Here is a 23,105-nt window from a genome sequence, read left to right on the forward strand (position 1 = left end):
TCCACATCTCCATAAACTCCCTCGGGGCCCCAACATTGCCCAAACCCTCCGAATTTCTCCCGAGAATTTCGCGGCCGGGCTTTAGGACCCAGCGCAGGCCCCGCCCACTTCCACTTTGGTCACGCCTACTTCCCCTCTCTGGTCCTCATCCCGTCGGGGGTCACGTGGCGCTGATCACGTGGGCGTCCAACATGGCTGCGCCCATGGCGGCGGTCGGCGGCGGCTCCGTGACGCAGCGGCTCCTCCGGGGCTTCTCCCGCAGACTCAGCGGCGGCCGGGCCACGGCCGAGGAGCCCGAGGCGGCCGTGTGGGTACCGGGGATCTTCTCGCGGGGGGACGGCGGGACCGGAAGCGAGCCCCGGTGCTGAGCCCGGTGTCGTGTGTCCCTCCCCTCTGTCGGTTTCCTCAGGGTTAACGTCGTGTTCGTGGACCGGGAGGGGCGGCAGGTGCCGGTGCGAGGCAGAGTCGGGGACAACGTGTTGCACCTGGCGCAGCGGCACGGGCTGGAGCTGGAGGGTCGGGACCTGGAATGGGAACGGGACCGGGAACTGGGCTGGGAACGGGGCTGGGAATCGGAATGGGACCAAGAATGGGGCAGGGAACGGGACCAGAGCTGGCTCCGGGACTGGGACCGGGACCGGGGGACGCGCTCTCGGGGTCCCGGTGCTGCCGGGGCGGTTCCGGGATCCTCCCAGTACTGACAGAGGGGTCCCGGGGCGGTTCTGGTGCTCCCGGGGGGATCTCGGTGCTGACAGCGGTTCCGGGGCTGTCCCGGAGTTCCCGGAGCTGTCCCGGTATTCCCGGTGATACCGGTGGCTCGGGTGTCCTGCAGGTGCCTGTGAGGCCTCTCTCGCCTGCTCGACCTGTCACGTTTACATCAGCGAGCCCCACTTGGGCCAGCTCCCGGCGCCTGACGAGCGGTAATGGCAGTCCTGGAGACCCCCAAGCCCCCGGTGACTCCCCAAGCCCCCCCGGAGCCCTTCCCAATCCCCTCGCACGACCCCCCCAAATGACCTCGCTGGACCCCTGGGGACCCCCCAAACCCTTTCCCGACCCCAACCCCCCGACCCCTCCTGGACTCTTTGGCCCTCCAGATTTTTCCCGGAGCCCCTCCCAGGACCCTCCCATTCCCATCCAAACCCCTATAGTGATGTCTGTGGACTCTCAGACCCCTCCCAGGAGCCCTGGGGACCTTCGCAAATCCCCCCCTGGAGTTCCAGAGATCCCATCCATTCTGGGGACCCCGGACCCCTCCCCAGACCCCTGGGAACCCCCAAATCCTCTTCGGATCCCCCCTTGCCAACCCCCCCTCCCAGGACTCCCAGGGACCCCCCTGGACCCCTGGGGACCCTTCCAAATCTTTCCTTGGATCCCCGGGCAACCTCCCAAATCCCTCCCAAACTCCTGGGGACCCCTAAATCCCCTCCCTGGACCCTGGAGACCCTTCCAGTTTTCCCCGGGGACCCCCAGCCTCCTCCCGAACCCCCTGTGGAACCCCCCCGGGGCTGTCCCCTCTGTCAGGGAGGAAGATCTGCTGGACCAGGCACCGCTGCTGCAGGAGAATTCCCGCCTGGCCTGCCAGGTGCTGCTGAGCCCTGCGCTGGAGGGGGCTCACATCTCCCTGCCCAGGGTCACCCGCAACTTCTACGTGGATGGACACGTCCCCAAACCGCACTGACCGTGGGGGGGGGCCCCCCTCTGAAAACCCCCTGACCTCCCCCCCTTGAGCTCCCCTGACCCCAGAGTGGCACACCTGGATCTGCCAGGTCCCCCTCAAAAATTTTTATTTAATTTTAAATTTTATGTAATCCCCCCCATTCCCATCTGAGTTCATCCTCAAATTTGGGGACACATCCCTGAGCCCCCTTGGACCCCCCAGGGTGGGTGACAGGGTGACCCACACCTAATTTCTGTGGTTCTGTATTTGGGATAATGAGATTTGATTTGTTAATTACAAATTGGTTTTGTTAGCATGGTGGTTTCCAGGGCTTTGATTTTGGGGTGGGGGTTCCTGTCTCGTTCTGGGAGGTTCTGTCCCTTTTTGCGGGGTCCAAAATAACAAAAAAACACCCTCTTGCCTCCCTGCCTGGGGATGCAGGGCCAGCAACACCTCCTGGAACGAGAGCACAACTCCTCAACTCCTGTCTCAAACACACACCCGTGCCATGCTCCTACAGCACAAGAGATGAAAGAGGGAAGAACAAAGGCAGGAAAGCCTGTGTGCCTTCCCCGAGAGTACACGTCTCCCTCTCACTTGCAATAACACCAAGGCACAGCATCACTTTGATTTAGAGAAGCGCTTCTGAAGGCAAAAATCTCCACACCCCACTTGAGCCATGGGAAAGCACAAGCAGAAGGGAAAACAGAGCACACAAAATACCCCCTAATTCAGCACCAAAAAAACCCCAAACCACTTACCACTCTCTACAACTTCCTGAAGGGTAGCTGTGGTCAGCTGGGGCTTGGCCTCTTTCTTCAGGCAACAGCGGGCAGAACAAGAGGACACAGTCTCAAGCTGTGACGAAGGAGATATAGGCTGCATATTCGGAAAAAAGTTTTTCACTGAAAGAGTGATAAAGTACTGGAATGGCTTGCGCAGGGAGGTGGTGGAGTCACCATCCCTAGCAGTGTTTAAAAAAAGACTGGATGTGGCACTTGGTGTCATGGTCTAGTTGAGGTATTAGAGATGGGTTGGACTCGATGGTCTTGAAAGTCTCTTCCAACCTAAAAATCCTGTGATTCTGTGAGCAGCAAGTCCCCTGTACCCCTGCCCTCACGCTTGGAGCGGCAGCAGCTGCCAGGTGTGAACTATTACGTTAATGAGGGCTCAGAGCCCTGGTGAGAGCGGAGGCAGGTGTGAGGTGTTAGGACAATGGGGAGGTGGCTCCTGCCAGGGCTGGTTTAAGAGGGGAATCTCAGGTCACTTTGGTGTGGAGTTGTTGGAGATGGGGGGGTTGCTGGTGGGTTTCCCCGGTGTGGCTCCTGAAACAGCGGTGAGCTCATCTTCCAGGGTCTGGGCGAGCCCCTGGATGCACTCGGATGCAGAGCATGGCTTAAAGGAGGTGCCAAGGGGCAGAGCTTAGTGCCAGGCAGCAGCAGCAGGTGAGTCTTTGTGGGTTTGTATTGGTGGGACTTTTATCCTTTCCCTTTTCAATTTTGTCTTGTCCATCCCTCCCTGATTCCCCCATTCAAAAATAGGGGTTGGCAGGGAAAAGAAAGCTTGAATGGTGGGAAGAAACTTCTGTTCTTGTCTGTGTTTAATGTGGGGGTTATTCCCCTTCAGGTGGGATTTTCAGGGTCTCGACTGGAGGAGTACTTGGGTTTTCCAGGGTGTGAAGGGTATACTGGTGAGAGGGAATCCCTGGGTTGTATTGTAAATGGAAGGGGGGGAAATAGGGTCGTATTAGGGGTCTGAAGGGAGGGTAAGGTCCCATTTTCATCCTGCTAAGGTTTAAAGTGGGAGGGAAGCCCTGTTTTTTTTCCTTTTAAAGTGTTTGCGTAGAGGTGAAAAACTTCCTTTTCCCCCTCATTGGAGGGATTTAATTTTCTGTTGTTGTTGGGGATGAAATGGAAGGGGAGAATCCATTTATTTGCCATTGTGTTATTTTAAGATAAGGGCAACTTGGCTGGCAGAGGCTTGGGTGTTTTGTTCAATTCAGTTTTTTAGATATTTTTTTTCTGTTTAGCAGTCTTTAACAATTGATGGTGCCGTTTTATTTTGTATGTCCATGGCCTACGGTAAGGGATACGGTCTGTTTACTTAAGGTTGTATTTCTTAGCAGCAGTACCTTTGTTCCGAGCGGGAGTAAAGCCGGGTATCTGCAGTAAAAGTCAACGGAGGGAGGCGAGCGGCAGACCGAAGCAGCGGTTATCGCTTAGGTCTCCCTTTCAGGTTTGGATCCGGCAGCCTGGAAGCAGCCGCAGGCAGAGAGCATCGGGACGCCCACGGCGCCGAGGCGTCGTTTTCCGTCCAGGCCGGAGTTTGTGGGCTCATCTTCCGAAAGCTAAGTGTCGGGGATGGGGGTGAGGAGAAGAGGAAAAAGGTTTTCAGTGGCAGGAGGCAATTCAAAGCTAGCTTAGGGCAGAGGGCCCTAGAGGGCCAGAGGCCCGGTAAGTAAAGGTAGAGGGTTCATCCTGGGCATCAGCAGAGCTTTTGCTGGGCAGGGCAGTGGCATCCCCTGTCTGCGTTTTAGGGAGCCGGGCGTCATCTGCCCGGTTGGAGTCCACAGGGTTAGGGTGCAGCAGGGGATGGGCAGCCCACGCCGGGATCCCCGTGCCAGGAGCGTCTGCAGTTGTGAGGCGTAGGGTGGAGCAGGAGCACTTGAGAGAGACCCAGCGAGGCTGAGGGAGGGCTCGAGAGGTGAGGGAGTGTCAGGCCAGAGAGCAGGAGGTGAAAGTAAGGCGTAGAGGCTAGGATGCAAGTTTGAGCGCAGGTGTATGAGCCCTGAGAAGTGTCCTGTTTCCCTGAGAGCAGGTGCAGGCAGCCAGGCTGTGGCAGGCCAGTGGCAGAAGAGCCGAGAGGGGCAGGCAGGAAGCGTTAGTGGGGAGCAGGGTCCGCAGGGCCGGGTCTAACCGGGGGTTTCCCGCCCCGGCCCACCCTGGGATCTCCTGTCTCCCCGCAGTCGAGGATGTCTCCTCCCATTCCTCGAGGCGGCGGTTGGTAAGGCTTCGTGCCTTTGCCACCGCCAAGAGCGCGGCTCTGTCAGCCTCTGCCCTGTCTCAGGGCCAAAGTTAGTTAGGCTAGGGAGAAACTGTGGATGACTCGTCCTGCCTGCAGGACAACTCTTGGGACCCTGGATCAGGAGCATCCTCGACTGCTAGCATAGGGCCTTAGAGAAGTAGGGTGAAGCAGGGCACTTGAGAGAGACCCAGCGAGGCTGAGGGAGGGCTCGAGAGGTGAAGGAGCGTCAGGCCGGAGAGCAGGCCATGAATGTAAGGTGTAGAGGCTAGGATGCAAGTTTGAGTGCAGGTGTATGAGCCCTGAGAACAGTCCTGTTTCCCTGAGAGCAGGTGCAGGCAGCCAGGCTGTGTCAGGGCAGTGGCAGAAGCGCTGAGGGGGCAGGCAGTAGGGCTAGGGCTAGGCAGGAAATGAGGAGGGGGGGCAGAGTCGACTGGGTTGGGGTTGAGCATGGGATGCCCACCCTGGTATCTCTGTCCTGCTGCAATCAGGGATGTCACAGCCCTAGTGGAGGCCAGGGTGGGTGAGTGGGCTTAGCATCCATCATGCCACCAAGACTTTGTCTGTGCAGGTGTCAGGCTGTGAATGAAGCCAAAGCGAGCTTCCCAAGACTCTGGGCATTGTTAAGAGAGGGGGAGCCTCAGGATCGGTGTTTTTTGGCTGATGTGCTGCAAAGTTCATGCTTTAATGTTTGGTTTTCTTTTTTATAGCTGAGGAAGAGACACCAGGCTGGTGACAGCAGGACTTTCCCAGAGGGCGAGACGGCATTCCTTGGCACCGGATGTGGATGGCGAATCCCTGGACCTCCCAGAGCTAAGTGGAGGGCTGGAGGCACAGAGGGGATGAGAGCAGGGTGCTGGGTTGGGAGTTGCTGGGGGGAATTATTGAGTCTGGTTTGGCTAGGGAGATGTGCAGCATGTGAGCCCTTAGGGCACCTGAAGGGCAAGTGTCATTTTTGCTGGCCATGCTGAGCTGTGCAGGGCAGAGCAGTCCTGGGCATGTGGTGTCTGTTGGGTTGTCCACTCTGTGTCTGTTGGGCATCTCATCTTTCAGGTCTTTTGCTGTAGCCCCCCAGGGGGTCTGTAGGGAACCCTGGCATTTGTGTTAGCATTTCTGATGTGTGTCTTCCTGAGCCCAGCAGCTTTGATGGGAGAGCTGGGACTTGCATCTGAATCTTGTCTCCCTTTAGAGTCATCCAGTGTGATGTCTGTTCAGGTCTTGTTGTGAGCTGTACGGACAGCTGTGCCCTGCCACGATCCATTTTGGCAGGTTAGGACTTGTTAGAAGTCCAAGCTAGGTCTGGGCTTGTGAGCGGAGGAGTGTCAGGCATCCATCTTTGTGATTCTTGAAGTGATTCATCTTGTTAGCATCATCTTCCTGCAGGGTTCTGTGAGCCTGGCCAGCTCACCTTGGTTGTTGTTGTTCCATTTATCATCTCATTCTGAGTTCTCTCGGTCCTCCCGGTCGTTCTTCTTGCCGAGAGCTTTTTGTTGTTGTCTTGTCCCCTGGTTTGTGGTGTCCTGCGTGATGGGTGTTGTGGCGTGTCTGTCCTGGAGCTGCTCTGCCCTGCCGCATGGGTGGGTGTAGGGGTAATAGAAGAAGCCCCTGGGGCCTGAAGTGGGTGATGTCAGGTGGAGTTGTGGTGTGGAGGGCATTCGTAGGTTGGCAGCAGGTGCGTGTCGCTGTCAAGTTGCCATGCTGCAGTGTGACTTTGTTCCTGTGTATGTTTCAGATGCGGATGGATTCAATCTGTGGCAGAGTGGCCCATTCTGCTTGAGGGGGTTCCTTTGCGAAGGTAAGTCACCGTTTGGCTTTGCAGGGGTCATGTGCATGGTGAGTATGTGACAGCATTGTTGTTTGTGTTTCCTGTCAGGAACTGAAGTGGGCTGTCATCTGTCAAAGTGAAGCGGAGCAGGTGAGCTGTGATTGTTGGAGAGAAGCAGTTGGTATTGCTGAAGTGTCAGTTGCTGGTGTGACTCTAATCCTCCATTACTGTGTTTTTTAGGAGATGTCACTTTCCACGGAGCTGCCCTCAGCAAGCAGAGGATGGATGCAGTTTGCCTGTCTCCTGAGACCTGTGGGGAGCAGTAGAGGAGTGTGTGATGAAGCCTTGATATTTTCCATTTGAAGGTGCCATCCAGGTAGGCTTTGTTTAAGAGCCTGGGAGCTGAGGTGAGTCGGGGAGGCAGGGAGGAGGAGCGAGGGTGCAGTCAAGATTGAGCTGTGCCACATCACCTGCCGTCCTCTTAAGCCAGGTCCACCCCGTGATGACGGCAGGGGGCTCGGAGCGCGGCCGAGGCGTGCGGGACGAGGACGTGGGTATTCTTAGGAGACGGTGAGTATCCTAATGGTGAGGTTTTGGTCCATGTGCTGCCACGTGCATGCTTTGATGTTTTGGTTTTGTTTGTTGTAGCTGAGGAAGAGACAGCAGCCCGGTGGTGGCAGGACTTTCCCAGAGGGTGAGGCGGCGTTCCTTGGCACTGACGTGGACGGTGATCACCGGACCTCCCAGAGCTAAGTGGAGGGCTCAAGGCACAGAGGGAATGAGAGCAGGGTGCTGGGTTGGGAGTTGCTGGGGGGGATTGAGTTCAGTATGGATCTGGAGATGTGCAGGATGTGAGTGCTTAGGGCACATGAAAGGCAAGTGTCATTTCTGATTGTAATGCTGAGACAGGCAGGGCAGAGCAGTCCTGGGCACGTGGTGTCTGTTGTCCACTCTGTGTGTGTCGGGCATCTCATCTTTCACGTCTTTTCCCATAGCCCCTCAAGGGGCCTGTGGGGAACCCTGGGATCACTGTTAGCATTTCTGATGTCTGCCTTCCTGGCTCCAGTGGCTTTGACTGGAGAGCTGGGACTTGCATCTGAACCTCATCTCTGTTCAGAGTCATCCAGTGCGATGTCTTTTGAGGTCTTGTTCTGAGCTGTACGGACAGCCGTGCCCCGCCACGATCCATTTTGGCGGGTTAGGACTTGTTAGAAGTCCAAGCTAAGTCTGGGCTTGTGAGCGGAGGAGCGTCGGGCATCCATCTTTGTGATTCTCGGAAGGCATCATCTTGTTAGCATCCTCTTCTTGTAGGGTTCTGTGAGCCTGGCCAGCTCACCTTGTTTCTTCCGTTTGTCATCTCATTCTGAGTTCTCTCGGTCCTCCCGGTCATTCTCCTTGGGGAGAGCGTTTTGTTGTTGTGGTGTCCCCTGGTTTGTGGTGTCCTGTGTGATGGATGTTGTGGTGTTGGTGTGGCTTTGTCCCAGAGCTGCTCTGCCCTGCCGCATGGGTGGGTGTAGGGGTAATAGAAGAAGCCCCTGGGGCCTGAAGTGGGTGATGTCAGGTGGAGTTGTGGTGTGGAAGGCATTCGTTGGTTGGCAGCATGTGTCACTGTCAAATTCCCGTGTTGCAGTGTGACTATTTTCCTGACTTTGTTTCAGATGCAGATGGACTCAATCCATGGTAGAGCGCCTCATCCTGGGTGAGGGGGGTTCCTCTGTGAAGGTGTAAGTCACTGTCTTTGCTGGGGTAGTGCAAATAGTGACTGTGTAAGAGCTTTTTTTTTTCTCTTTACTTTCAGGAAGTGATGGTCGACGTCAGCTCTCAAGGTGAAGTGGAGCAGGTGAACCGTGATTGTTGGAGAGAAGCAGTTGCTATTGCTGAAGTCTTACTTGATCATGCATGTCTAAGCATCCCCTTTTGTGTTTTATGGGGTCTGCTTGCATGACGCCATTCTGTCACGAACCAGGTGCCGGTTTCTGTTTGGAATTTTAGCTGGCTGCCATCCCTTTGCTGGCCCATAGCCTTAGACAGAAACAGTGTCCCTTCTCCATGGGCATGCCAATTCACCCTCCCCTGTTCCTGATGTGATTTTGTAGGAGGCATTTGGCACTCCAAGTTAGACATGTAAGTGTTGTCTCTGCCAGCTTTTGCCAGCCCTGTAAGCCTGCTTCCCTTCCCTTTCTGCAGCATGTGTCTGTCCTGGTCTTAGGATTTGTGCATGCTTTGAAAAGGAATGTTTCATTTAGCATTGATCATGGGCATTGCTGAGCAATTGTGTCTGTGTCTTCTTTCACACATGAACTCTTCACCACTCGATGGGGACTCTCCCAGACATTTTATGATTGAAATCTGTTCACCCATGAGCGAAGAACACAAAGGGCAAGAGGTGTTTCTGCCTGTCCTGTTTTTTTTAAGGTGTAGGTGAAGTCTAATCTCCAGTACTCTCTGCCATGCAGCTCCTTTGGCCTGTCCCTCAGTCCTTGAAGTAAGCACGTGTAAAAGCTGGGCCAAGTTTCCCTGCACAGTTTTAGTTTGTCTGTTGCAGCCCTGAGCAGGTGTCTAAAATAAGTAAAACCCCCCTGGTGCCTCCGTCTCCCCCCTGGGCAGGGATGCAGGGGCAGCAGCACCCCTGAAACGATGTCCCAAACGGAGAGCCTTCCCAGGCCCCTGGAGAAGAGCTTGTGAAAAGTGCATATTATATGGCTCTACGCAAGATATTTACTATATGTGTTGTGTTGTGTTAATTGTTAATGTTGTATTAATATTTTGATAGTATAGTAAATGTAGTTTTGTAGTTAAAATGTAGTTTTTATGTACCAACCACCGGAAAATGTAAATCTTTGAAAGAAAGAAAGAATTTACTACTTCCTTATCAGAAGAGACCAGCTCCTCCTGCTTCTCTCAGCCTGGTGGACGCCATAGAGATTAAAGGAAAAAAGTGATACTAACCATAGACAATTCTTTGTTTGAATAGAATTTATATATATGCGTCATGTATAAATTGTATGAATATTGAACAGGCTATTGCTTTTAAGAGATAATCCTTTGTTAACAGGGGTCCTTCTCCAGAGCTTGTGGCTCGGGAGAGGTACCCAGACGTCTGTAACTTTGTTTTTGTTGTCTTGTATTGTCCTAAGTCTAAAACTGTTCAATTTTTTTACTCTAATTCTATTATTATAACCATCTTATTTACTATTAAACTTTTAAAATTTTAAAAGAAGTGCTTGGCGTTTTTCACAAGCTGAAGGGGTAAGAAGAGAGGGCAGGAAAGCCTTGGTACCTTCCGTGAGAGCGCCTGTGTCCCCGTGCCCTGCAAAAGCAGCAAGGGCCAGCATCCCTGTGATTTTGAGATGAGGCCGAGGGAAAAGTGAGGCACCGTGGGTTCTTTGTGTAGTCGGTCGTTTTCCCGTTTCCCCATTGGTCCGTTTTGGATCCTTGCTCCGATTGGTCGTTTTGAAATTCATTCACCCCATTGGTCCGAGAGTCAAAGCCCGCCACCTCGTTCGCTGTGAAAAGGGAGTGTGGGAGGTCAGTCGGGTGTGGGTTCCAGAGGGCGCAGCGGTGTGCGCCGCCTGAAGAGACCTCGCCGTGGAGAAGCAGCAGCGCCGAGCCGATGGAGCGGCCGTGCCTGCAGGCGCACGGAGAGCCTCGTGGCTGAGTTGCCCCTGCAACTCTCTTAAAAGAGCGATCACTGAGGGTGTTGTTGAGCCTTCGGAGCATAGGGCGCCTTTTTCAAGGCGCCCGGCTCCCGGATGGTCTCAGCTCCCGAAGAGGCTCCGCGGCCGGGCTGGAGCAGGCAGCGGGCGCGGGCCGAAGGTCCAGAGCTTTGTGTGAGGCAGCAGCAGCATCGCGGGTGAGTGATCGTGGGTTCGTGGGGAGGGCGTGTTTTCGTTTCGTTATTCCTGAGGAGGTCCGTGCGTGTCCCGGCAGCCGCGTGCGTTCCGGGGACAGAAGCCGGGCAGCGGCGGGGCTCCCCGGTCGTGGAGGCGCAGGGCGAGGTCGGGTGGGTTTCCGCGCGCTGGGAAGAGGGCGGGGGGGTGTTTTTCCAGTTGCCATTCTAGCGCTAAAGCGCGGCGCCGCGGCGGTGAATGTGCGGCAGGAGCTACGGGTTGCCCCGGCCGCATGGCGCACGGGCGGGGAAGGGGGGGGGGCGGGTCTGGGGCCGGCAGTGAGGATGCCTTTGGGGACTGGCGGCGCGGCGGTGCGGCGGCTCGTGTTGGCGTGGTGTTGGCGAGAAGGAAGCGGGGTAGGGCCGGCGCCGTGGGTACGTGGTGCCCATGGCTCTTTTCGGGCGGGTTTCCCGGCGCTGGGAAGGGTGGTGGGGGGTGGTTTTCTCTTTGCCGCGGTGCGTAGGAAGAGCGGCAAGCCGGCGCTGAATGCTCAGTATGTACGCATGGTGCTCATGGCTCGTCGGTTCCCCGGCGCTGTGTGGAGGAGGGAGGCGGGGTGGCTCTGCCCCCGGGAGTCGCGGTCCCTTTGCGGGGGGCAGGGGAGCCGGGGCCGGCCGGGCAGCGCCGGTGTGTTCGGTGGCGTGGTGTCTCCGGGACTGAAAGGGCAGGGCGGAGCGAGTCGTGGCCGAGGGTGGAAAGTGCTCGGCTCCCCCGTCCCTCCTGTCTGGTGGAGGAGCGGCGTTCGGAATTTTTCGAAAGAGGCGCCGTTTCGGCAAGGTTGTTTTGTCCGATTTGCCGCCGTGTAAGTGCCTGTCGCTTGAGGTATGTGGAGAGGTTTTTCTTTATTCATCAGCGGCTTTGATGGTGGTGACTTCGTGGCGTTTGTTTTTGGTGGGTTTGAGGTGGCGCGATGTCGTTGATGTGTTCGGATTTTGTGATCTTTGGAATTGTATCCTTGTTTCTCGTAGGCTAGGGGTTTCTTTGTTCGTTTTGTTGGATTGCAGTGTGTATTTTCTGGTTGTGGAATGTTTTGGGAGCTTTAGGATTTCACGGGGAGCAGCCTGGGTGTGTGGTGAAGGCTGTGGTGCTTGTTCGCTGCCTTTTTTTTTTTTTTTTTTTAAATTTTTCCTTTTTTTTTTTTTTTTGTGCCGAGCGGTTTTCAGGTGGTTTTGAAGAAACGTGTGGTTTTGTTTTGTTTGTCGATGTTGTGTGCTAAGGGATCGGGTTTATTTCTTTCTTAATCCTGCGTTCCTTAGGTTCCAGGTCGATGTTTTCGGTTTTGAATTGAGTTTTGGTGTTGAATTTATTAATGCGTGTGTGTATATATATATATATATATTTTTTTTTTTTTTTTTTTTTTTTGCTATGAGATTTCTTTAGACCCTATTCCATTGTGTGTTGGCTGTTGCACCCTGTTGTCTTTCAGATGTAGGGGTAGGCAGGTTTTCCCCAGGGCGGGCTGCAGGAAAGCAAGCCGTGCGCTTGGCTTTAGTGGTATTTTCTTGCCAAGGCTTGATTTTTCTTGTGCTTGGTGTGAGGGATGGAGCAGTGGGGTTTTTTTTGTGCCTTGTCAGGCTCCTTTTTTGCTCCCTGGGGCTTTTGACGGAGCCAGTTTTGATTTCTGTGGACTTGAGGAAAGAGTTTGTGGTCAGAGATAAAATATGGCTGTGTCGTGTCCCTTTGTCCTGGAGTGCTTATCGGGTGCTCGTGGTCGGGGCGGTGCCGGAGCGGTCCCCGGTGGGCGCCCAGCCCCGGTCGGTTGGAAGGCAGTCTTTTGTCTGTTTTGTGTTGCAAATGAGGGCGTTGCTGTTGGCGGCGCCGGGTTGAGCGTTGCCAATTTGTGTCTTTGCCTGCCTTTGGTTTTTGAATTGAGTTTTATTTTTTGGAAGGTTTACTTGAGAAGCAGGAAGGATTTGAACCTTGTTTGATGGGGGATGTGAAGAAGACTTTTTTCCAAAAGAGCATCAAGAGCCCAAACTTGTCCTTTTTAGTCCCTTTTATTGTTTGAGCCTAGTCTTTTTGTCATTTATTAGGGGAAGAGTATTTTTTAGCGTTGTGGATTTTAAGGCTCACTTAGCAGAGTTTTTTTGTGGGTTTTCAAGTGTTTTCAAGACAAGCGCTTGGATAAGCTTGCTTTTGTGACTTTGTTAGGAGGAGTTTTTTAAGCCGCTTATGGGTGATGGGTTTTAGACTGTAGCATCCCGAGGTGTTCGTTTTTAAAGGTTCATCACTTTAAAGGAAGGTATTTTTTACTTTAAGGTCCAGAGATGTCTTTTTCGTTTTTTACCGTCGCAGGGGGCTTCTCCTCTTTCTCTCTGTTTCAGCGTTTTATAGGCTATGAGTTCGTTTATCATCAACCTTTTTGCTTCAATTTCCACACCCATGAAAACCATTCTTTTTTAAAATGCCTCTCTTTGTTATGATTGAAAGGCATGATGTAAACGTAGAGTTTATTTTCATGGCTTAAGTAAGCATAGAACCACTCATTTTTTAATGCTCCGTTTTAATCTGTTTTTTTACTTTTGGTCCTGACTCGATGCTGTTGGTTTTTGTTTCTTCTGTCTTTTTTTACTTTTTTAGAGAAGGGTTAAGCTCTGGAAGCCTCCTGTTGCTAAGAGAGAGTTCAATTTGCTCGGAGTTTGTTTGTTTTGGTTTTTTTTTTTTTTTTTTTTTGTGGTTTGTGGTGTTTGATGTTTAAGGCTAAGGCTGCACTGGTGAGGGAGGAGGAAGTAAGAGAACTATTAGAGATGGGAGGGTGTATGTATTTGTCAGGGTGGTGTGCATGATTTGTCTATGACAGCCTTGTTGTTTGTGCTTCCTTTCAGGAGGTGAAGCTGGATGTCGGCGTTGGAGGTGATGTGTGCCCGGTGAGCCGTGAGCGCTAGCCAGAAGCCGTTGCTGTCGCTGAAGTCTGACTCGGTGGTGCCAGTCTAAGCCTCCAGGACGGTGCGTTTTAAGCAATCCCCTGCCAAGATGCTGAACTTGTCTCAGCAGCCGATGGTTTGCGTTTTAAATTTTATCTGTCAGAAACGTGTTTCCTGGCGCACGAGGTCTTAGAGATGAAGAGCGGCCCTTTTTGGTGGGCCAATAAAGTCTGCTTCCCCTGTCCCCCTTAGTAGGGGGCATTTGGGCTTCCCAGTTGGATGTGGTAGTGAGGCGTCTGCCTGCTTTTGGCAGCCCTGTAAGCCTGCTTCCCTTCCCTTTCTGCAGCATGCGTGTGGCCCGGTGTTAGGAGTTGTGCATGCTTTGAAAAGGAGAGCTTGATGTTGCCTAAGTAATAGACCTTGGTGAAAAACGGTGTGTTTGTGCAATAAGTAAGTGTCAGCAAGTTGCTGGCCAGTTCCCTGTAGATTTTCCTCTTGAAATGTGTTCCTCCATCTGCCAAGAGCACAAAGGGCACCCGTCGGTTCTTCCCGCCCCGTGTTTTTGCAAGCTGAAGGGGACCCATCCTTTTCCGTGTCCTATGCAGGCCAGGTCCCCGGCCCTATCCCACACTCGCATCACGTAAGCAGGTTTGAGAGGTGAGGCAGCTTTCCCTGCAAGAGTTTTTCATTGGCCTCCCTCCACGGGAGTTGAAATGATGCCAAACCCCCCTGGTGCCTCCCTATCCCCCCTGGCCAGAGGTGCCAGGCCAGGAACAGCTTGTGTCTGTGGAGCACAAGTGCTCCAGTCCTGTCCCAAGCAGACGTACAGCAGAAGAGATGAAAGGGGGAAGAATGAAGGTAGGAAAGGCTGTGTGCTTTGCACGAGAGTGCCTGGCGTCTCCCCCCTCCAAAAGCACGAGGGCCCAGCATCACTGTGATGTGTAGAAGAATGTGTGAAGGCAAAAGCTCCCCCACGCCTCCCCACTCCTTTTGGAGGTGGCCTCCCCATGTAAGCCTCGGGCACATGCAGGGGAAGCGGGGTTCTTGTGGCTAGCAAGGGAAGGCTGGTGGCCCAGTGTGTCAGGTGTAGGCAAGGAGCTGTCCCTGGCATGAGCAGCAGGTCCCCCGTGCCCCTGCCCTCCCAGCTGCCTGGTGTGAGGCCTCAGCACGATGAGGTGTCAGAGCCCGGGTCCAGAGCAGAGGCAGGTGAGAAGCGTGTGGGTGATGAGGGGGTGGCCGGTGCCAGGGCCGCTCCCTTTGGCGTGGGGCTGCCGGAGGAGAGGGGCTTTTTGGGTGTCCACGGCACGTGTCACAGAATAGCTGTGAGACAATATCCAGTGTTCTGGGGGGGGCCCTGGATGCACTTGCACGGCTTCAAGGAGGTGCTAAGCCAGAAACCTTTGTGCCAGGTAGCAGCAGCAGCAAGGGTGGGTTTTTGGGAGTGTTTTCCTTTCCATTTTTGTGTCATTCCTCCCTCCCCAATGCCCCTGGAAAGAAAAAATGAGGTTTTGAGGATCCAAGTGGCTTCACTGGAGAGAAGGAAGATCTCTTGTGTTATTGTCTGTATAAAAAGATGTCAAGCTGTGTTTTCTCATCGTTTGAGAGCTTTGGTTTATTTTTTTGTTGTTCTCAGGGAGTAAATAGAAGGGGAGCGTACGTACCTTTGCCACGGGATGGGTTTCACGTGGGGCTCATGCCCGTTGTTGCTGCTTCCTTTCCTTGGAGGGCTGCAATTGCAGGAAAGGCCAGCTTGTCCAGCATGGGAAAGGTTTCTATTCCCTAGGATGTTGTTTGGTGGTGTATGTTGTGTTTTGATGTTGTTTCTTGTGTCCAATTTTTTTTTTTTTTTTTAAGTGAGGATCACTTGATGGGTGGGTGTGTTTGTATTGGAGGTGGAGTGGATTTCAGTCTTATTTTGAATAGGCGTCTTGCAGGTGTTGTTGTGATTTTTTGTTTCTTGGATGTGAGCATTGAGATGGGGTAGGGCCCCAGTGTGGCTGTCTGGTGGAAGCTAGGGTGTTTTGTTAGATGCAGTGTGTTGTGGGTGTTTGTGGTTTTTTTATTTTTTTTTTAAATTTTTTTTTTGTTTTGTTTTGTTTTGTTGAGGGGTGTTAGGGTGGTTTTGAAATGATGTTTTGTGGATGGTGTGTGATAAGGGATATGGCTTATTCATTTATTTGTTTATTTCATGTTGCATTTCTTATGTTTCCTGTTGATCTGGTTGGTTTTGAGTTGAGTTTTGGTGGTGTTAACTTTCTGGTTTTTTGGTGGGGTGTTATGTTTTTAGAGGATGTGTTTTCTAAGGTTTACTGTGCTGCAGGGGGCTGTCGCTTGAGGTGTAGGAGAGGTGTTTGTGGATCGTTTTTCTTGTGGTGAGCGTGTAGCATTTGTGTTAGTGGGTTTGGGGTAGCGTGATGTTTATCGTGTGATAGGGGTTACTTTCTTTGGCTTGTTGGATTGCAGTGTCTATTTTATCCTTGTGGAGAATTTGGTGGCTAGCTGTTTGTTTGTAACGGGGCCAGCGTTGCTGGCCGGTGGAGGCTTGTGTGTCGTGTTAGATGGCTTTTTTCTAAAGGTCTAAGTTTTTCCCTTGAGTGGTTTGAAGGTGGTTTTAAATGTTTAGTGAGATGGGATTTATTTCTTTCATGTCGTGTTTCTCGTGTTCCACGTGAATGAGGTGGGTTTTGTGGTTGTTTTGGTGTTGAATTTTTTTTTTGGTGGCGTATTGTGTTTTTAAGGGCCGTATTTTCTAAGGTTTACTGCTGTGGCACGGTCTACATGTTGATGTCTAGGAGAGGTGGTTCTTCATTCGGTGATCCCTTCTATTGTGGTGAGTCTGTTGCATTTGTTTTATTAGGTTTGAGGTTGTGTCCTGTCATTTATTTGGCCGTGTTTTCTAATCTTTAGAATAGTATTCTTGTTTGTGATAGGAGATGGGTTTATTTTTTTGTTTTGTTGGATTGCAGTGTGTATTTTATTGTTGTGGATGCTTTAGGAGCTCTTTTTTAGGGCTCCATGGGGAGGCTATCCCCGTTGGCCGCTGGAGTGTGATGTTTTTTAAATGGGAAGTTTTCTCTTTTTTGTGTTCTTTAGTAAGGGTGTTGCTTTATTTTGTTTGCAAGCAGCGTGTGAGAAAGGATAGGGTTTATTTGCGTACGTCCCGTTGCCTTCCTTAAGTTCCATGTCGGTCAGGTCGGTTTTGAGTTTTTTGTTGAACTTTTTTTGGTGGTGTCAGGTGTTAAGGCTGTTTTCTGAGGTTTATGACAGCGTGAAGGGCCGTCGTTTAAAGCGTAAGAGGTTTTTATTCACGGAGCGGTCCCTTTTATTCAGTTTGGTACGTTGTGTTGTGTTTTCTTGTGTTTGAGGTGGTGTGATGTCGTTCATTTGTTGTCGTTGTGTCTCTTTATTTTGATTGTAAGTGGTGTGTGAGAAGGGATAAAGTTTATTTTTTTCTTTCTTTTGTGTTTGTTTGTCTGTTGATGAGGCTGGTTTTGAATGGAGTATTGGAGTCGGTGTGTTGTGATTTTCAAGGCTACGTTTTTGAAGGTTTTGTCATGCCGCCCACTCCTGTGGAGCGGCAGTCACAGCTTACCACCCTTGTCCTTCCAGCAGAGGCGTCCCAATCTGCAGGGCCCCCGAGGCCTGGTGCCGAGGGTGCCGGGTGCAGCCATGGCGACGCCTCTTTCCATGGTCCCCCACACTTGGACAGGTGCAGGGCACTTGAGCAGGAGCGGTGGTTCCTTGCAGCGCCTGGAGTAGGACCCCACGTTGTGGCTGGAGATGCTGAAGAGCAAGGTGCCATGGTAGCGTGTGTGGCAGCTGAGGTTGCTGTGGAAGAGATTTGAGAAGAGACAGTACGGTGGTTAGCTGTGTTTTGAAAGAGACATCTCTTGCCTCTCCCCCCCCAATAGGCTGGCTAATATAAGGGTAAGGAACTGCAAGCCTTTGTTGCAAGGGAGATCCTTCCATCTGTCCCCTGGGTGTAGCCCTTGTCCGTGCCGAAGCCAGGGGCAAGAGCCGTACGCACGGCCCCTTACTTTCTAGAAGCCCCTTGCAAAGGTGTTTCTTGATTTCTCCCTTCCTCCTGTGCCCCTGGCTGTAACTCTGGGGATGTCAGGGGCTAGGCAGGTTGTGTCTTTTCCCTAGAGCTATCCTAAGTCCTTGTAGCATTTTTCTCGTGCCACGAGTACCTGTACCTCTGTGTATGGCTTGTATGATCCCATAGCTTGGCTTATTTGTTGCAGAACTACTTTGATCCCTCATGTGTTTGATGCTGAAACGTCTGGCCATGCCTCTGTCCACCCTGTGGACCGACCTGCTAGGACCAGAAGGTGTTTTAACTTTGTCACTGGCGGCCTTTTGGTACAATGCACCCGGCACGTCCAGAAGGCCCGTGTAGGCCAAGGCCTGCCTCTAGTTTCCTGGCCAGTGTTGTCCCTGTGTTCCTGGTTTTAGCAGCTGTCTAAGCCTGTTCCATAGTTTGCTTTGGCAGGGTGAAGAGAGCCAGAGCAGCAGGCATTTGGAGAGAGGCTTGTGGGTGTCGTGGGGAGCTCCAGCGAGTCCTTGGATGGGGTTGTTTTAGGAAGTGTAAGGCCAGGGCTTTTTGCATCTACTGCTTACCATCCTTTTTAAAGCAAAGACCGTTGTTTTTCCTGTGTCTAATCCCACTTTTTTTTTCATTGTGTCAAGTTGTTGCCGTGCAAGAGAGAGTTTGTCTGCCTGTGATACCATTCCTTGAAGGAAGGGGAGAATGTTAGAGCTTTTGGGCCACCTACATCTTTTGGATCTTGTCAGCCCGTCGGTTTCCTACGGTTTTCTCCTCTGAGTCTCCTGATGGGTATGTCTGTTTTTATTTCCCATATGTCACGGCTCGCCTTTTTGCTAAGATCCATCAGCACGTCCAGTAGGTGAGAGATGCAGAGTTATGGAATGCCTGGATCACCCTATCTGCCTCCTTTGAGTCAGTAAAAAAAAAATTTCCCTGTCTGATTGTGGTGTCCTAGACAGGCTGTGAGGAGTGCCTCTCCTTGTGGCCTCTGAGTTGAGCAGGTGGAGGGTCCCCTTCCCCCTTGTTCCCGCCTTCCTTTTGTTGCATTTCATTTATGATACAGGATGCTGTCCATTGTTTCCCTTGTAGCAGCTTTGCAGGGCCATCCATGCCCAGCTTTTGTCCCTCAGGCCCTGGCATGTGTGCTGCCTCTTTTGCAGCCCAGGTGTGGAGATGTAGCTGAATGCAGTCCTGGGTTCCTTCCTCCCTCCCTGCCCCCCTTCCTCTTCAGGGCTGTTTGAGCAGGAGTATGGTTTCAAGCCTGTGGCCATTTTAAAACTGAAATGCTCCTGTTCCATGAAGCAGGAATCATTGTGTAAGAACTGAGTGCAGATGAGGCACTGAGTTTTGCAGAGGCTAGGGCCAAGCCCTGGCCTGCGGGTGTAAGGCTTTGGAAAAACAAGCACCAGGCCTGTTTTGCCCCACCCCCCCAATGGTCTTTTGGTAAAATTCCTTTGCAATGACCCTGATTAACATGTGCATGGAGTTGAAATTAGTTTTCTGTGTTTAGAAGGGGTAAGTGTGGGGCATTCCTGCATTTCTCCTTTCCTTTTTTAAAGCTTTGCTGCCTCCTGCTGTCCCTACCACGACATGACCGCTGCCTGGTCTTCAAAAAATATTCAGTCCAAGGTGTCTAGTACCCCACCCACCCAGCCCAAACAAGTGCTGCAACTCCTTTCTTGCCTTGGGTCACGGCACTTGTCAACTCCCCTGTATTCCTTCCAGTTGTATTTAGTGAACCCCCCCAATCCAAAAATGTGCCAAGGATGCGACCTTTTTTTTCCCCCAAGCCACGTGCCTTTTCCTTCTAGTGTAAGTCCTGAACATGGTTTTAACTTGTTATGAATCTGTATTTTACCTCCCAGTAGCAAAGGTGTCCTCCCTTTGTATTTTTTCCCCTGTCCTTGAGCTGTGTTTGGTTGGTTTCTGAAAGTTCCTTGATGGGTGTGTGTATCTTGAGTGGTCATTTGTTTGGAGGAAGTGTGTGTGGGGTCTTGCAGCGTGTGAAGCTGACAGCTGACTAGGGGGCTGGTCATGGCCCTCTGAGTCTGGTCCTATGTGTTCAGCCCTTTATCTGGAGTTCCCACTGTGGTGTGAATTGTTTGCAAGATCTTGGAGGGCCTTTTGAGTGTAGGTGTATGTGAAACATGTCGAGATTTAATTCAAAGCTACCGTTCAGGCTTCCTGAGGTGCACGTGTTTGTACGTATGTAAGGGTGAGGTTTGAGTCAGAGAGCCTCTTAAGAGCTACTGTTTTTTTTTTACAATTGCCTATGGATATTGTGTCCCTGCCTGTGCTTGGCCTCCATTCCCAGTGGCATATGGGGTTTGTGAGAAGGGGAGTCCCTCCATCATTTGCTATGGTAAAGCCCATATGTCATACCTCTTCTGTTAGAATCTGATTGTTCATAGGGCTAGGGGGTATACCCTGAAGCCCATTCCTTCCTCTTTTGTCATTCCTTTCTTTCCTCCATCCATTTGAGTCTTTTTATTCATCCTCTCGTCCCTGAACTTTGGGTGTGCCAGGGCGTATGTCACTGTCACAGCATCCCTAAAGTTTTTATGCTAATATGCTGTTTTGTGCTGCCACGGGGGGCACGGTCTGAACCTGTTTTTTATAAACCTGTACTGGGGGGTGTTGTGTTGTCATCTTATTTTTACCACTTGTGCTGTTCCTTTAGTTGTAGGGAAAGTTTGTAGCCCACGGGTGCAGTGATCCACTCTCATAAGTAGGTCGTGGTACCTCTGCAGTGGAGGAATTTCTGCAAAATCCACTCTTTTGTTTTGAAAAGGCCTCGACGCGTGCTCTCAGTCTCCCTCCTGGTGTGTGGTTTTTCTCATTGCTTTTTGGTTTAGTTCTTGGGCTCTGAAGCCTCTATCCCTAAGTAGTTTTGCAAGACTGTTGTTACGGGTTTCTCTGCTTTGGTTTTTCCTTACAGAAAAGTTACCAACCGTATGTTTATGATGCCCAGGCAGTATACAGCCTCTTTCCATCCTATGCACTGTGACATTCACAGGTCCTTTCAAAGCCTTGTATTTACAGACCTGTTGAACACCCCAGATGCCAATGCATCTTCCTCCCCGTCAGCTCCCATTCCTCCCTTTGTACGCTCCTTGCCAGAAAGGCTCTGAAGCATGTGTAGTTTGTGTCCTAAAATGAGCGCTGGGTCTATGTTGAGGAGGCGTCCCTCAAAATGAGGAAGATGAATCTTCCTGATCCTGACCTTTCTACCTTTTCAATGCATTTGTGACCCATGTTAGAGCTTAGAGTTTTGTGTATTGAATGGGTCCTTTGAGCAGGAAGTCTGCAGCTATGTTGTGTGCTCTTGAGCCCATTTTGGTTTTTGTGACAGGCCAACTCCATCAACATAAAGCTGACAAGCAAGGAGTTAGTGAATCTGAGCTCTCAGATGTGGCTTGTGTTGAGTGTGCACAAATCTTCCCTAAAAATCCCCCTTTGTTCCAATTTAAGCTCTGCCTATAAGTCTTTCCTTTCTTGTAGGTGGCCTTATTTTTTTTTCCTATGGCCAGACAGAACCATAGGTACTTCGAGCTGGGCCTGCTGGTCTCTGCCTTCCCTTCTAGGGGGGATGGTGGCCTGAGGTTGGGCTGGATTCTATCTGCTCTTGTGTGGGTGGGTAAGGAGAGGTGGCTGCTTTGCAGTACTTACTTTCTCACCCTGCTCCAAAGACCTTGAGATTTTTTTGCTTGGCCCCTGTTAACAGCTCTGGGTACTATTCATGCTGAGCTGCCCTGTTTGACATGGAGGGGCAGGCCAAAGAGGCCATGATGATCTTGTTTTTGTGAGTTTTGACTGCTTGGCTGGTGTGACGTGTGCTATTTCTGCATGACTTTTTTTTCTTAAGTGTTGCTTTGAACCTCTATTGCTGCTAGCTACTGTGAGAGAGGAAAAAACCTTTAGGCAGCTTTCCCATGTTGTCGGTCTTATGAAGGTTTTTTGCACCTTAGTCTTTTTCTGAGACAGAAAAGGAAAGGCTGAACATGCAGAAGAAACACCACAGAGTCAGGAGAGTATTAATAAAGACAGGATTTGTTCAAGAGTGGGTTGTTGCATTCTTATTTGTTTCTCCAAATGCCCTATTTGCACGATTCCTTAAATTCAAGGGCAAGATGTGCATCTGGGGATAGGTTTGGTTTACATTTCTGGGTGCCTTTGAGGGATCCTATTTCTATTCTGAGATGCTTGAACAGAGATGCAGAGGAGCAACCCTCTGTGCCCGTGAGGAAGTGAAAAAAAATCTCTGTTCCTTGAGAGGAACAACCCTTTCTTTGCAAGGTGTCTCCTTTTGGATGCCACCCTGTAGGTACTAGTGCCATCTGTTGGGGTGTCGTCAGGGATTCTACTAGCATCTCGATTCCTTCCTTGTGTGTGAAAACTTTTCCTTTTGCATTTAGCTCCCCCCTTTTCTCCCCCATTTTTCCAAAGTTGTGTCCTATCCCGAAGGCATCCCATAAACCTATGTGTATTGTACCTTACTCTTGTTCCAAAATCCCAGTACGTCTAAATCGATCCCAATCCATCTAATGCCCTCTTAAGTGCATAGCCCTTACCCCATTGGGTGGACCCACTGGAGGGTCCTTTTTCTAAGTCTTTCAAGTCTTGGGTTTTCATGTTTTCCAGTCTAGCATCTCCTGGTCTTCTTTTTCCTTCCCCTACTTTAGAGGATCCCTGTGTGAATAACCCTGCTGTATGGCACAGGGATACCTTGTAGGTCTTCCCTCATTCCTTGTTTGTCTAGGATTCTAAGGAGTCTTTCCATCCCTTTGGGATGGGCTCCCGAGAGGGATTGTGCAGGCTTGAAGCTCTTGCACGTTGTCCACTCTAGATTGGTACCATTTGCTAGTACCCCCTACTATTTTAAGATCCCAGTCCCTTAAGCATTCTTGAGCCTTTTGCCTTCCCGTGGCCTTGCGGTGATGAGGTGTGTGTGCAGTCCTTTTTCCTTCTTGTGTCACCTTTTGTACCTGCTCTAGGAGGACTGCTCTGGCCAGTGTCTCAGAGACGTGTTGTCCATCCCATTTGGACTGCCTCTAAAAGCTTTCACATTGAGTACCAGCTGCCTGTGTCCTCCCCATTCTTGTGGTCATGCCCCCTAGGCCATTCCCCATTCTGTATTCCTATGTCAGCCCTGCTTTTCAGATTTGGCAGGTTGAACACTTGGGCTGAGGATTCTTTGCCTTTTCACTCTTGTTTTTCACCCTGAAGTGTGCCTCTTGTGGGTTCAGGGAAGGCTCCTTTTTCTACAGGAATTTCACACGGTGACTCTTTTTTCTAGTCATCTTTTAGCCTATCAAAATAAGCCCAGCTGTTTTCTCTCTTTGACTTCTTGCAGCTGGGATGGGAGTTTGCCTGAGATTTGGTCAGGACTTTTTTCTTCTCCCCTTCCCCAGTGAGGTTTCTAAGAGAGGTCCCTTTTTTCCCCTAATGGCAACTTGTTTTCAGATGCTTTAACTCCTTTTTCTCTTCCAAGAAATGGAGATGGATGCCGAATTCTTTCCCTCCTGCTCCTTCCCTGATCTTAAAGGGTTCTCCACATCTTGCAGGATTTGTGCACTCCTTTTAGGGGTGAATCCTTCTAACCATTCCTCCCAAGCTTGTGTGAATTCATTCAGAGGCTCTGTAAAGCCTTGACAATGGGGTGTCCCTCTTCCCTGCCGTTTGCTCTGGTCTTTGGGGCCCTCCCTGCCAAAGGCAGACCCATCTCTGCTGTCCTTAAAAAGCATCTATAGATGTTGTTGTGTCCCTGCCTGTGCTTGGACTGCATTCCCAGTGCTGCATATGGGGTTTGCAGGAAGGGGAGTCCTACCATTCTTTGCTATAGCGAAGCTCCTATGCTGGA

General features: G+C 51.3%; 1 protein-coding gene and 1 long non-coding RNA gene across 8 annotated transcripts; both read left to right on the forward strand.

The window, feature by feature from the left end:
* Nucleotides 1-184: 184 nt before the first annotated feature.
* FDX2 (ferredoxin 2) lies at nucleotides 185-9,663 on the forward strand. Of its 7 annotated transcripts, none has more exons than XR_009208577.1 (10): nucleotides 185-307; nucleotides 410-452; nucleotides 833-953; nucleotides 3,011-3,102; nucleotides 3,893-6,473; nucleotides 6,552-6,593; nucleotides 6,684-6,819; nucleotides 6,930-7,013; nucleotides 7,092-8,142; nucleotides 8,242-9,663. XR_009208577.1 is itself a non-coding variant. In XM_040088764.2 (9 exons), the coding sequence occupies exons 1-4, from the start codon at nucleotides 192-194 to the stop codon at nucleotides 1,676-1,678; spliced, it is 468 nt and encodes a 155-aa protein (XP_039944698.1). In that variant the 5' UTR covers nucleotide 191; the 3' UTR covers nucleotides 1,679-6,473; nucleotides 6,552-6,593; nucleotides 6,684-6,819; nucleotides 6,930-7,013; nucleotides 7,092-8,142; nucleotides 8,242-9,663. The 7 variants fall into 7 exon arrangements, 1 of the variants encoding a protein (XP_039944698.1); XR_009208576.1 differs by having other exon boundaries at nucleotides 833-920; XR_009208572.1 differs by having other exon boundaries at nucleotides 3,011-6,473.
* A 162-nt stretch (nucleotides 9,664-9,825) lies between these two features.
* On the forward strand, nucleotides 9,826-18,029 carry LOC131378472 (uncharacterized). Its single transcript, XR_009208578.1, has 3 exons — nucleotides 9,826-10,296; nucleotides 13,159-13,279; nucleotides 17,887-18,029. It is a non-coding gene; the product is annotated as an uncharacterized LOC131378472 (long non-coding RNA).
* The last annotated feature ends 5,076 nt before the right edge of the window (nucleotides 18,030-23,105 follow it).

The sequence above is a fragment of the Hirundo rustica genome, chromosome 36, assembly GCF_015227805.2.
Source record: "Hirundo rustica isolate bHirRus1 chromosome 36, bHirRus1.pri.v3, whole genome shotgun sequence".
Lineage (NCBI taxonomy): Eukaryota > Metazoa > Chordata > Aves > Passeriformes > Hirundinidae > Hirundo > Hirundo rustica.